The sequence below is a fragment of the Aulostomus chinensis genome, chromosome 14, assembly GCF_037954235.1.
Source record: "Aulostomus chinensis isolate RoL2024-O1b breed Wild chromosome 14, RoL_Achi_v1.0, whole genome shotgun sequence".
Taxonomy (NCBI): domain Eukaryota; kingdom Metazoa; phylum Chordata; class Actinopteri; order Syngnathiformes; family Aulostomidae; genus Aulostomus; species Aulostomus chinensis.
Window position 1 is genome coordinate 24,496,346 of NC_141333.1, and position 13,954 is coordinate 24,510,299.

Sequence of the window (13,954 nt, forward strand, 5' to 3'; positions counted from 1 at the left end):
TGATTCCGTTTCAAGTAACTACAACTCTGACATGTTAGGGGTAAACACAGCACTACATCACATAGTAGGTGTGGGTTCTCTAGCGCCCCCCAATGGGTGCAGGAAGTGATATCCTTTCTTAAGTGCAGCATTCGTCTGCTCCTTCAAGTCCTAATGTCATAAGCTTTCACTTCCCTCTCATGTAGTGGTGGTGGAGGTGGAGGTGGGGGGGGGGGGGTCAGGGGTGCATCATCACTGCTGCAGCTTTAATTAGGGTCGAAGCACTGTAGTGTGGGGGGGGGGGCGATTTCACCTTGGTGGAGGGATAAATGGTTTGGAGAAATATTTGGATGGCTTTCTAGTTTCTAATATGAATGTTCGAAAGATCCTCCCGCTTACTTTGATCACATTGATTGACACGTCTCTCAGTGTTCAGCCCGCCGTGACTTTCCTAACACGTGCAAGCTTTCTTGTCCGGATTCTTGTTCTAATTCTTATGTAACTGTTTTCACTCAGCTGTGTGCACAGAGGAGTCGGTGCTGGAGGTCAGCCATGATGAGCATGTCATGCTTGACCAAAACCTTCCAGTGCACACAAACAACTGGCCAGGCCAAAGTTAGGCAATTTTCAAAGCCAAAAGTCTGCACTGAAACTTTAGAACACTGTGGTATTGTAATTGTACTGTACTGTAAAACTTAGTCAAATGACTGACAAGTATTGCCCTGTATTAACTTGCATCCATGTTCACCTCTATCCCACTCCAGACCAAAGATTCACAATGAGACAAACCAGTCTTGGGGAAGTTCTCCGCACGCCTCCTGGACCTAAGCCTGTCTAGTCACCGTGATAAATGATGCGCTGTCTCACAGTTGTAGTGGTTCAAACCGGCAGGTTTCAGAATGCCGATCAGTGCATAGCAAGTAGTTGCTGTTATCAACTAGCTTCGTCTAAACTGCAGGCACCGGCAAACAACCAGGCTCACTCCTGATTTAGAAGGATCAACTGAAATGGTGTCCTGATCTGACTGGAGAGCTGCAGATGGTTCATTATTTGGACGTCTACCATGTCCTCTATGGCCACATGGCTCCTCTGAGGGCCAGAATCTGTTTGCCTGCAGTCTCTGACACAGATAAATGTTGGGTGATAAAAACTACATGTGTATTTAGAGAGCTAATTATTACCCTCTGCAAAAGCAGCAAATAACTGATTACAAGTGTAGCACTCCTACTGCAAATTGAAGGGAACTCATATCATTAAAGCATCCTGTACAGCAGATGTTCCTGACTAGCGTGGTGATACACTGTGAGACCGAGTCGATGATGGACCCAATAAATAAGTCATGGCCTAACAACTTCTGTAATTGCTTGTTTATTAGCAGTGTTCATCAGTGCCGTAAAGCTAACGGAGCCCCTGCAGCACAGATTTCAGACGCACAATGGAAGTAAACTAATTAAATATCAGTACCAGACGGAAACCAAATAAAGGTTTCTCTCTCTCTCTCTCTCTCACACACACACACACACACACACAAAAACAGAAAATGTAGATAATGGAGGAGAAGGCTGATATCAGAAGGAAATCAGGACTATAATTTTAAAAGCTGTTTGAGTTATTTTTATGTTGCCTTTTCGTAAGGCGTGAGCCGCTCTTGAACAGTTGCATCTTGTCTTTCTCTTATATTGCAAGGTCCTGTGAGTCAGAAACCATTACCAAGCCCCCCCCTTAGCATGACCTTTCAGACCCGGCTATGAAGCACTGAGGAGGAATTGTGCGTGTGTGTGTGTGTGTGTGTGTGTGTGTGTGTGTGTGTGTGTGTGTGCAGTAAAATGTATTGCTGCAACTATTTATCCATTCAGATACATTTTTTCCATTTAAAATGCATGCAGACATGTCAGATTACTACTTGAACTGATGACGCCAGTCAAGAACTCAAGGTCATTAACGCTGATCTCAACACACCATGGTGCTGAATTTAAATTGTTACAATCTTTTGGAGTTTCCTGCGTTACAAAAGGTCAGAGTGATTATAGAGGTTTTATATAGACATCTATGGTTTAATCATGGCTGTAAAATGAGGAGAAGCCATACAAGGTGAAGTTGAACATGTCAGCCATGAGCTTTCTGCCAGTATTTCTATTTGAGCACCTGAACTTAGACTCACTTTATTTTAATTCAGTTATCAGAAATTCTTAGTTTTGTCACAATGATTTCAAGAAAATGCCCCCCTTTCTCTATCCTATATAAGTACTTTGATTTAAGTCAATAACAAACTATCAACCCTTTAGCTTGTCGGATGCTCACGGTAGCACCACGTGACCAGCTGGTGCCTTCAACCAACTCGTCCATGCTCGTTCACAGTAACATTGAATCCTTACTATGTGTTTCAACTGAGCAAAACATTTTGGATGATTAACACACTCTGCTCATCCAGACGACAGACAATCAATCAGCTAGAAAACAAACAAACACACAAAACCCCCTCCAGAGCTTGACGTGAATGAACGCAACAGCATAGATGGGGGGTCACATGATCTGCAGTCAGTTTCCTGTTTCTGCCAGTGTTGAACATAAAGGCAATGACATTATAGCGTATGACATACGGATGTAAATACAGATAACAAGGAAAAGATCTTTAATCAGCCCATCTGTGCTTTTATCTCTGAAAACAAAGACCACTTGAAGATGGATGGAGCAAGGACTATCCAAAGCACCATCCAGACAGACGGAGGTCACCTCTGCACAAGTCAAACGCTTTCTGCTGAGCCATACACATTCTCTCTCTCTCTCCCTCTCTCTCTCTCTCTCACACACACACACACACACCTCAAAAGGACACTGGATAGATAAAACAGTTGCCACAATGCACCACACACGGTTCACCTTGTCTAACAGTTCCTGTTGGATTGCAGGATCTCGAGCTGATTTAATTGCACATGATGGGAGCTTTTTGAATGTCCTGATGCAATCTCATAGACTCTCTTTAGATAAAAGTTTAAAGAGAGCAGCTGTACTTTGTGTGACAATCCCTGACCTGCGCGACTGAGTAAGCAATATGACTTGTAAAGTGTGTGGTGTTTTGGCCGTAGCCCAACATCAGCTGGGACAGGCCCCAGATCCCCCTATCAATATGGAACATACATTCACAGATGCGGAGAGTTGCGCATGTGCAAGTGTTCCATCTGCCACCTCAGCAGAACAAAGGAATGCAGCAGTTGTGGAAATTGATCGTAAAAGTCCTCTGTCTTCCTCTCTCAATCAGCCCAAGTTGTCCTTGCATTTGGAGCTGGGTTAGTAGCTGCTGGTGCAACAGATGGGGAGCTCCAGCAAAGTAAGAATCAAACCATTAAACGTGGTTGAGTGCAGTTATTCAGCTTCACAGGCTTTGCATTCAAGGCTGAAGGTCAACAAGTTGACATGTTGAGGAGAATGACCACGAACAGGAGGCTCTTCCAGCATCCTGGAGTCGTGTACTGTCGGTGCTTGAAAGTGTTGGTGGAGTAGGACTTGAATATGTTGAACCCTCCACAAGAACACGCAAACAGAAACGGAGAAGGTGTAGAGCAGTGGTTCTCAAACTTTTTTCAGTGATGTAAACCCTTTAAAATATTTTTTTTGTCAAGTACCCCCTGACACGCGCAAAACATTTTTGGTAGAAAATAAAGAGGTACAGTGCTGTGCCATCAGTGTCTGATTTATTAAAGTTAAACAACTAATAGCAATGATTTGCTAGCGTTGGCTAATTGCTCTGCTCTGTGTCTCTGTAATTTCAGCTGCATTGCTGCTGCGCTTTAAGCCGCATCTCCATTGTTACAGTGCGTCGTCATGGCAACGGCAGGTTATTGACGAGTGGTGCTGGTTCAATGGGTCAAACTAGCGGTTTTGGGAGCGTTCGTTTTTTTTTAAGGATATGAAAATTGAATACTGAATATAAAATTCAGTGTATGAACATTTGTATTTTATCAAACTTTTTCTAATATACTTATTTCTCAAGACTTTATTTATTACTTTAATTATTATTAGGATTACTGCTTTTTTTAATATATATATATTTTTGTATAGCTTCACGTACCCCCTGGAGTACCTCCACGTACCCCCAGGGGTACACGTACACCCATTTGAGAACCAGTGGTGTACAGGACCGCAGAGTTGAGGCATTTGCTGTGCTCCTGGTTTTAATGGTTCACAGAGAGGAGAGGAGGGTGAGGAGGACCTAGAGCCACGAGCGGATGCCAGCTAAGCGCCGAGCTATTCAGAGCCACTCATTTCCCTTTGTAATGGTCGATCAAAAACGCTTTCAATGTCCCTGCAGGCTCATCACAATACTGAAACCACCTGATACAGCACCAGTCAGTCCCAGCTGCCTGGAGTGGCAGACAGACTTCTTCCCCCCTTACCTGTCTTTCCAGCAGCTGCGACCCCTGCAACTGACAGCCAATTACAGGCAGCGCTTCGAGCAGAGCCTTGCTTCTAACTTTGAGTGTGGCTACAGTGAGATGGGAGCAGAGTTAACAGGGTGCAACTGCTCCCGCACATTTCAGTGAAATCCAACAGTGATAAACACTCTCCATTCCTCTTCCTGCTCTCATTTTGATCACATTGTCCTCCAATTATTTCACTGTTTTTAAAGGAACTGTGAGGAAGATTGAAAAGTTGTCAAGGAACAAGAAATGGTATCCTTCAGTTCTTTGAAGAGGAAAAAAACAAACAGCAGAGAATATGACGACCCGTCACGCGCAGCAACCAAAGGAGCCAAGACAACATAATTGGAGCAATACACTGAAATAATCGCTATTGTCAAAATTGCCCATTTTCTTTTGGATGACCCACTAATTGTTCAATCTGTGAACATTCTGTTAAAGGGATTTGAACAGCAGCTCTTTCTGTATCGAGACCCACCACACATAGCAACCATGTTACTGTGTCACAAAATAAACATAAAAGCACAAAAGAAGTCAGGATGGAGACGTGAGTGGCAGGTGAGCTGACAGCAGCCATCGCCCCCCATTACTGACTCCAATCATGGAGAGTTTCTCGCAACCTTTCAGCTTTCACCTGCAGAATTCACCGATTCAAATCCCATCTCACGTGTTAGTGAGCGCAGCGCCAACTGTAGGCAACATAAATCAAACGCTGCTGTCTCTGCACATCGCACCTAAATGGATTCATTTCCTCTCAATTTCTTCCATGAAGCAAATTGATAAGTACTACTGATGGTTCACTGAGACAAAAAAAGTAATGGTGAACAGCTGGCAACAGAAGGCAGCCTACTCACCCCCCCCCCCACACACACACACACACACACACACACACTTCAAACATAATGATATTTTTCACTGTAAGTTTTTTTCTTTAAACTACATTTAAAAAATTCCAATCAAGCTCTCCAAGAACACCTTTGTCTGTGCAATCAGCCACATGTAGGGTGGATATTTATATGTCTTTCACCTGTATGGACCAGAAGTGTTTATTACCACCCGACAAATTCTGATTTCCTTCACAGTTGGGGCGATAAAAATGTTGGAGTCACTGGAGAGGACACAACTACAATCAGTGCCCCGAGCAGACGGCAAAAAATGTCAGCCAAGTTGTTGCTGGAGTTATTTTGGTGACAGAAGGGCACAGCTGCTGAATGTGTTATGGTGAGTGGAGGCAGGTGGACCCAAGTGCATCAATCAGCAGGCAGCAAGGATCTTGAAGAACTTCAATTGATTTCATTAGCCCATCACAAAAAAACTAGCGGAGTAGTAACTTTACAGGCCAAGCTATCTGCTGGCAAGGCCTGAAGCAACCAACATACACCACAGGGCTGGCGCAGGAGATCTGATAAAGAACTAAAAGGAACTGAGGTGCTTGAGCACTTCCTTTCTCATCTCCTGCAGCCATGGAAACATCCACAATGAGTCATGACTGAAAGGAGTCTATTTAAGCTTTAAAGGAAACAGAAAATCTGTGTAACAAAGCAAGAAATCTCTGCAAGTCTGTGACTGGATGACTTCATCAACCCTCCTTCCCATCCACAAGTCAAACTTGGCGTGTGCATTGCTGTTGGCTCAGGGGAGGGCAGTGTTGAGATGAAATCTGGGATCTAAGGGGTCTGACATCATTGGATGGTTGTCAGGGGATTCTAAATTGTGGGTTCATTGCAAAAAGGAAATGTGTATTGTGCGTTCCCATTCACTGATTTAGAACAACTAACACAATGCAGCCAGAAAACAGCAGAAAAGGCAAGGTTACATACAGTTATAACAAACCGAGCAGACGAAGAGATGTCGTCCGGCCAAAAATAACAAGCGCTCTTGAGGAATTGTATCGGTCAGAATGGCTGTCAGAGAGACCGCGATGACCCTCAGGCTTCTGGGTAGCTCTGACACCGTCTCTATGTAGGAGGTGATCAAAGCCGTCAGCAACCAAAGCCAGAGAGGTTTTGTGACATCACAAGAGCCCATGGCCCTGTCATGTTGTGAGTAAGGCAAAACTTGTTAGGCCCATCTGGCATGGATTTAAAATTATTTTCATTTTATCTTGTCAATGAATGACTGTCGGGTGAATGCGATCAACAACAATGTGACATTTGTGCATCCAACCTTGTTAAAGAGGTCAGTTTTAAGTCAGCTACAGTCGTACCAGCTGCTACAGGTTAAATATAAGGTGACACTTTTCATCGGGTTATCCGTGTTTACACGCCTACATGTAACAACACGGTGAGAATGCACAGTTCTAGTCTTGTAGTCTGTCTTTAGAACATTGCAGCTTCTGCGTGACGTACCTTCATTAAAATGCATAGCCAAGTTTAAGTGGAGTTGGATTCTGTAGAGCAGTTGTCTTTTCCAATGCTCTTATATATCGTGCCTCACCTCCCTCCATGAACTCACAAGGTTATTCATGGATATGAAGGAAAAGTCATCAAGAGAGGATAATGAGAGTGATTATCTGAGTGCTTTGGTTTTTCTCCTCTCAATGTTCTCCAGCTATTCAATAGATACTTTGGCTCCTCCCACAGTATGGCAGCATATGGACATTAACATGCAAGTATCCCTGCAGGCAGGAATCACAGTATTGCACTCATATGACATCATCCCAAGAGATGAACAAAAAAACAGAGTTGTTCTGATTGCAGGAATTTTTTTGGTCATTTTTTCTAATTGTGTTCTGCTTGATATGTTTACTTCTGTTCAGGGAGGCGGGACTTACCTGAAGAACTCCATGAAGGAGAAACCATATCCGTGTTGTTCAGCTATTCCTGCACACACAACGTTGGCTGATGCTCCGATTAACGTGCCATTTCCTTTACAGAGGGAGAGGGAAAAACAAATGTTTCAACTAATTACTCCATACTGCCTGACCTCAAGGTCATATGAAACACATAGTTCAAGGGAATCAGAGCAGACACGAAGGAAAGTATATTCTTAGACATTTGCACACACGCACTGCCATGGTAGCAAATAATATCCCCATCATTTTCTCAGTTTTCTTTTCAGGGGGCAACATTTTGACAGTCCTGCTGCGTATCCATCCAGCCATTCAATACTGCTCACATCTCCAAAGGGTGATAGAGTGGGAAAAGGCCCCGGCTGGGGCAGCATCATACTGGCGATCGATCAGGACCTGTCACAGTGCGGTTGAGTAAACTGAAACAATATGACAGCTGTCTCTCTCTATCTTTGTGTCCCACCCAAACAAAGCCCCGCTCCACTGGGAGACTCACCACTGGGTTATGGTGGAGTGTAAATAAGGTAAGCTTTGAGGGCCTTGAGCTGCTTTTACAAAAAAGCACAGCCTGACCTCCCCAGAGAGTGACGCAGCTGTACGTGTGTGGCTGCGACCTGGATTCTTCCTCCCTCTGGCATCCATACACATCCACGTCTTTCATACAGGGAACTATAAATTCCCTGCTGTCCTTATTCAGTTGTGGAGAATGTGTATGTTTGCTAAAAATAAAAACAGCCACATACTCTGCTAATCTTTATTGACATGAAGGAGATAACATACCCCCAAGACAGGCCCCCATGGCCAGGGCAAAGATGAGAGGTTTCACTGGCAGGTTGACGTCTGCGTCTTGACTGAGGTTGATGAGGACTGGAATCTGTGAGCACAGACAGGTTCTAGTGGGGTAACCTTCCAACCTGGAACTCTTTCCCGTAGGGAATCATTTCCATAACAGCATCCCACCCAGCTGTATACGGAATGCTGGTAGGAGCTCCCTGCATTTTGTTTTGGTTTCATGATAATGCTGAAGATTGTTGAAGATTATGATGAAAAATAGTCGAAGCTACGTTTTACCTTGGAGTTTTGACACCAACATTTTCATTTTTACTGCAAAAGTGTATCAGTTTTTGGTCTCCTTGATTCCTAACAATTGGTATCAGTATCAGAAGGTCTACCTGTCATAGTGAACATCACACATCCACTTAAATGCATCATACTGTGGACGCGATGGGCTTGACCGGACCCTGACGTGAAGAATCTTTGGACATGTTAATGAGTTACTGCCGACGTCACCGGCTGTCACAGGTCTGACTGTATTTGACGAACCACCCTTAACATATCCCATCCTAATAACAGGGTGTGTGGAATTTGGCTGGCTGCTGTGTAATGGTGTGTCCCTGAAGAGACATTTAAGTAGACCATCCATTTGTCTGGTCTGTAGAGAAACGATGTCATTAATCAGCTTCAGTTGGCTGTGACATTCGAGATGCTTCTTCTAGGAATAAATCTTGCTGAACCTGGTTCAAAGATTCAGGGAGAGGCTTCAAACTTTCACCGATACGCCGCTGGGATGGAGGGCTCCACAATGTCTTTGTGTTTCCTGACTGTCACTTTAAGTGCGTCGACTGACTCTGTTGATGTCTATACGATCTATTAATCTTCAGCAGAACAGACAACAAAGTGGTGAAGGTTCAGTTCATCTGATATTTGTACCATAATTAATCGTGAAGCATGTCCCTCGTGACAGCTTAAGTGGCTGTTTAATTCATGCAGGTTAAGTCTATGGAGGTGAGATCATCGTGTCACGCCGATGTTTTTCAAATCTAAGAGGAAGGAAGATGATCCCTACAATCCAGCTGGGAGAATATCACCACACTCCCACGGTGGCTATTTGAAGACGCCTGCTAGAAATGAACCAACTTGCCCTTTGAAGGCCTTTGCCACAACAGCATTGTTGACGCGTCAGAGCAGAGTAAACAGCTGTAATCGGTGGTATTAATCATGCTTTTCTGCTATTTAGTGTCACATCCAGCCAGGATGCACAACACCAGGACCCTGTCCCCCTTAAGAGAACAGGGCTGATTACTGGTCCTGATGACACCTGTATTTGTGACACCTCAAAAATGGCTGCTGGGAAAATGGCTCAGGGGAACACAAACATTTGTAAACCCAACATGAGTTTAGAATTTCTGACACAAAACTAAATTTAAGCCATGTGCAGGTGTTTGTCCCAACAGGAAGGAAAATTATCAATAAAGATTTTTATGATTCCCTAAAAAAGAATGTAAACTTTTTAAAACTAATGTGTGTTTATTCCTTTGAACTTGGTTCTGTCTGAAGCAAGATTAAGTCATAGATGATGAGACCAGGACTTTATTATCTTACATAGTCTAAAAGTGTGTGTGTGCACGCGTTTGTTTGTGTATGTGCGCGTTTGTGTGTGTGTGTGTGTGTGTGTGTGTGTGTGTGTGTGTGTGTGTGTGCGCGTGCGCGGACATACTGGAGTGTGAAATTAAAACACCACGCCTCTTACCATGGTTGCTGTGAAGGGAATGTTGTCAATGAGTGAAGAAGCCAGAGCCGACACCCACATCACCAAGATAATGGCGATGGCCAAGCGCTGGTCTTCTGGCACCGCCTGAGAGGGAGATAATAGAGTGACAGATAACCACTACTGTCATTGCCACTTCGATAAACACACTCCTGTGCTGGAGGGAGGCGGATAAGCTATTTGAATGTATAAGTTGACCACAGGTGGTGGTGGTGTTTTATCTCGGAGGAGTGTTGTACACACACAGCTTGGTCAATTCGCCACATGTGACAAGCACAGCCAGGTTAAGTGAGGCAATATCTCCTCCTCTCACCTGTCCTATACTTGTATAAGGAAAGAAAGGTCATGCAATATCTCCTAGCAGTGTTTGGCGACGTAGCTGGTCAGAAACCATGAATGGCACAGCACCTGTCATTTGTAATTACTGGAGATACGGAAGCGTGCTGTTCAAACACAAGCTGACACGGCTATTACAAGAGTGACTGTCCTCCTAGAGACACCTCGCTGCTATGATGTACATACGCACGGCAGCGGGGGAAGTCTAGGGCCGATATCTTCAACTGCCAGCAAAAATCGGACGTAAACACAATCATTGAATTCAGGTCCGGGGAGAACAAAGGTACAATATGCATGAGATGAAATATCGTGTCACCTGTGCCAAATTAGCTGCCTTTCAGAGTTGACAATCCAATTAAAACACTCACTTTTATAAGCAGCGCTGTCTGCTCTCCAATATAGTCGATTAGCTGCAGCTGCGCCAGAGCCTAAAAATGAGGAGGAGATTCATAATCATGAAAAAGTCTTCAGACAGAGGTAGGACAGAGGTTGCTTCTTAGTAAGCAGCCATTAATGAGACAAAACCACATTTATTTTTGTTATTGACACTGGGAACAAAAACATGACACGGTAAGTCAGCTATACAGTGTTCAATGCACCGGCCCCTGCCAATACAAAGACTCAGATGAGGGACAATACAGTCGTCACAGTACTGGCACTCGCTTTCTTTCCATCTGTCACTGGGAGGTTGTTGGGAGAAGAAATGGGTAATTACTTTCCAGATTGTGAGCTCGCTGACTGTCACGGCCTGGTGTTTTGTCAACAGATCGAAGCACAGATCCTGTTTTCCTTGATCTTCTTGTAAAGATGCTCCTCAGAGGTGAGTCTGGCTAAAATGTTACTCTGGCTCACATTTTACTGGTTATTATCATTTTGGGCAACAAATTGATGTTGGCATCCTCTTTGACCTGACACCAAAATCTCGGGAAAACATATTATTGAGCTTTCTGCCAAAAATATAAGCTACATATTTACATACCTCCATCAAAACAAAGAGGCCCGCAAAGAACAGTAATGTGGCCCACTCCACCCGGTGCAAGATCATCTCAAAGTCCTGGATGTCGGCCAGAACTAAAAGCCACAGAGCACCCAGGACAGCAATCCAACCTGAGAGGGACAAATCAAACAGAGCTAGAAAACACACTTGCATATGTAAAAAGTAATTAATGGGCTCATTCAGTAAATGACCACTTCTATCACAGCCCACATGAGAGCTGACATAGGAATGGAAAAGTCACTGATTTTCATCAATGTCCATGAAATTCTTCCAAAAATTCATAATAATGTCAAGAAAACAAATCTCTAATTTAAAAAAAGAAAAAGAAACAACAACCAAAAACTGGTTTGCTCCAATTTTCTAGGTTTCCTCCACCAAGTTTCAGCCTGGTAGTTCCTAATAATCCAGCTCATTTGCAAATTTATTAACTAAATTAGCAAATGTACTGAAAGCTTAACCTCCTTGTGAATGAAATATACTGAGGTCATGTGACATACAACCCATCAGGAGACTTTAAAAGAACCGGCCAAATTTTGGGGAAACATGTTTATTGTCCATCGTCTCCAGATCCAGAGAAGAAGACACATCAGTTCTCTCCTCTGTGCTGCCTGGAAGAGCTGAGACCCACAGAGACCAGCTGGCTGCTAGCTAGCTTAGCACAATTATTGGTAGCAGGTGGGCAGATAAGCATACAGTAACTCTGTCCATAACAATTCAAGAAACTTCTGCTAACAAAACATTTGTTGATGACCGGACGATTGACTGCTGCCACGAATCATGGCCGACATTGTAAGAGAGGACGTGGAGGATTACTTCCTGAATTTATCTATGACGGAGGCGTGCTAACACTTCCTATCCACTACCATTCAATGTGCTAAGCTAACAAGCATTTAGCGCTGCGGGTCTCAGGTCCCCGATGCAAACGCATGCAGGAGAGAAGGGGATCTCAGGAAGGGTGATGGCAAATAAACAAATTTCCCCAAAAACAGGGTTGTTCCTTTAAACTCCTTAAAGTGTCAATAGATCAACTGGAATCTCACTCCATTTGCTCCCTTTTATTTGCCTTTAATCCCAACTCTCATCCAGAATCAACTTCAGGTAAAGATACTGACTGTATCCTCACGTTTAGGTCTGCTTCTCTTCAACCAGTGTTTGATTTACCAGGCCTCTCCTCCAGTATTTCACATTTGCATACGCACCTTTTCTTGTTGCATATAAGTTAGTGATCAGAAAATGTATAAAACAAGTGTGTGTGTGTGTGTGTGTGTGTGTGTGTGTGTGTGTGTGTGTGTGTGTGTGTGTGTGTGTGAATGAAAAAGGCCAGAAAATCAACATGTGAGAATTCAATCTGGTGAGGATGAATGCGATGTGAATAGAAATGATGAATTCACCGGCCGACTTTTGTGGGCGGCAGCCGAAACATTCAATGTTCAGTTCACGTCCGTCCTGTAATCTAATAAACAGATCATACCATGAAGTGGTACCCGTTGGAAACAATGAATAACATATTTGGTCTGTCTTGGTGGGTTTGATGAAGCGTTCACTATCACAAAAATGTCATTTCAATAGAATCTGGTCTGCAGGACAAAGGCTGGCACCAGCCGCTGGTATTTACAATCAAAGAGGGATTTCGAGAGAGCAAAGAGTGTGCATCCACTTGGAGAAAATTTGATTAAACAGGTGAACTCCAGTGATTGCCTTGGCCAGGCCATTTGGGTGAATCATTTCATAACTGATGGAAATTAGTGAACAAGGAAGAGCAGTGGGAGGACACAGAAGAGGGGAGTGATGGGGCAACATTAGAGGCTGAGTTCAGAATGGGTTTGTCTCAGCTACAGATGGATGTTAATGGTTTGTACAGGTAACTTGGTTCACAAATATTATCTCTCGATGTGAGGCTACAGCAACCGGGGAAGGGGGGGGGGTGTCAGTAACTGATAGCAACGAAGTCAGCAATTTTTCCACTTAAGTTTCATGATCTATTCTATTTCCTAACAATAATCCATGGCCATCAAGGCATGCAGCTTGTCTCAACTTGAAACCAACACAGTGTTAATGAAGTTAAAAAGTCCCAGCAAGAAAATATTTCAAGCAAAATGTTGGTTAAATTTGCCTCGTTACTCTAGATTTGGGTGGCGTTCTAAGGGCACGCTGTCTCTGTCTAGCCTCGTCTCTGAATAAAGTTCCTGGATGTCAAACTGGAGCTGATGGGGGAAATTCTCTGTGATTTTTATCACTACAAATGACCTATTTGACATCGGACTTTGATAACAATTTTTCGATTATTGGTTAAATAAAGGGTAGGAGGGAAAAGAAGAGTAATATCACGGGGGGAGTGACTGCAGCATCGGTTAAGATCACCTGTCACGCTATGAAGAACAAGTCACATCGGATTTTTTGGTCTCATATAACGTTGAAGATATCTGTTCAATGCATGCGTGGTAAAGTGATGACAAATTTCTCCTGATCTACAATAACAGTTCATGTTGTGTACATACAAATAATCTCTAGTTGTGCATAGGAGATAGTACGCTCCGATGTGGCCGTGAAAACATCTTGGATGCACATGAATCAATGGATTTCAACACTTACACAAGCAAGCAAGCAAGACTGAGCTGCACTGCGAAGTTTCACAAGCCTCTCAAGTGTAAGACCTTTTGTGTTTTTCCTGCTCCCGGACCAACGTCCTTCACCTGGAGAGCTCACCAATTAAAAAAAGCTTCCAGGCTAGAAGAGCTTCTGGCTCCTGTCTTGTTAGAAAAGAAAAGACTGATTTGATCATTTCAGTTCCTCCAATGTTTTTATATTTTGTTTAAATGTTTAAACCTGGTTTGACCCGAGATAAGATGGCTTCCAGACGTCAAAACTAACAGTATATTACGAAT

The 13,954-nt window shown here is 43.5% G+C and overlaps 1 protein-coding gene across 1 annotated transcript in view; it reads right to left on the reverse strand.

Annotated features, from left to right (window-relative positions):
* oca2 (oculocutaneous albinism II) overlaps positions 1 to 13,954 on the reverse strand; it is a 45,345-nt gene that overhangs the window by 3,149 nt on the left and 28,242 nt on the right. Inside the window, exons 19-23 of the mRNA XM_086223490.1 lie at positions 11,052 to 11,179; positions 10,441 to 10,500; positions 9,719 to 9,823; positions 7,969 to 8,062; positions 7,171 to 7,264 (exon numbers count right to left, since the gene is read on the reverse strand). Coding sequence (XP_086079616.1) covers positions 7,171 to 7,264; positions 7,969 to 8,062; positions 9,719 to 9,823; positions 10,441 to 10,500; positions 11,052 to 11,179 — 481 coding nt within the window. The remainder of the gene's footprint in view (positions 1 to 7,170; positions 7,265 to 7,968; positions 8,063 to 9,718; positions 9,824 to 10,440; positions 10,501 to 11,051; positions 11,180 to 13,954) is intronic.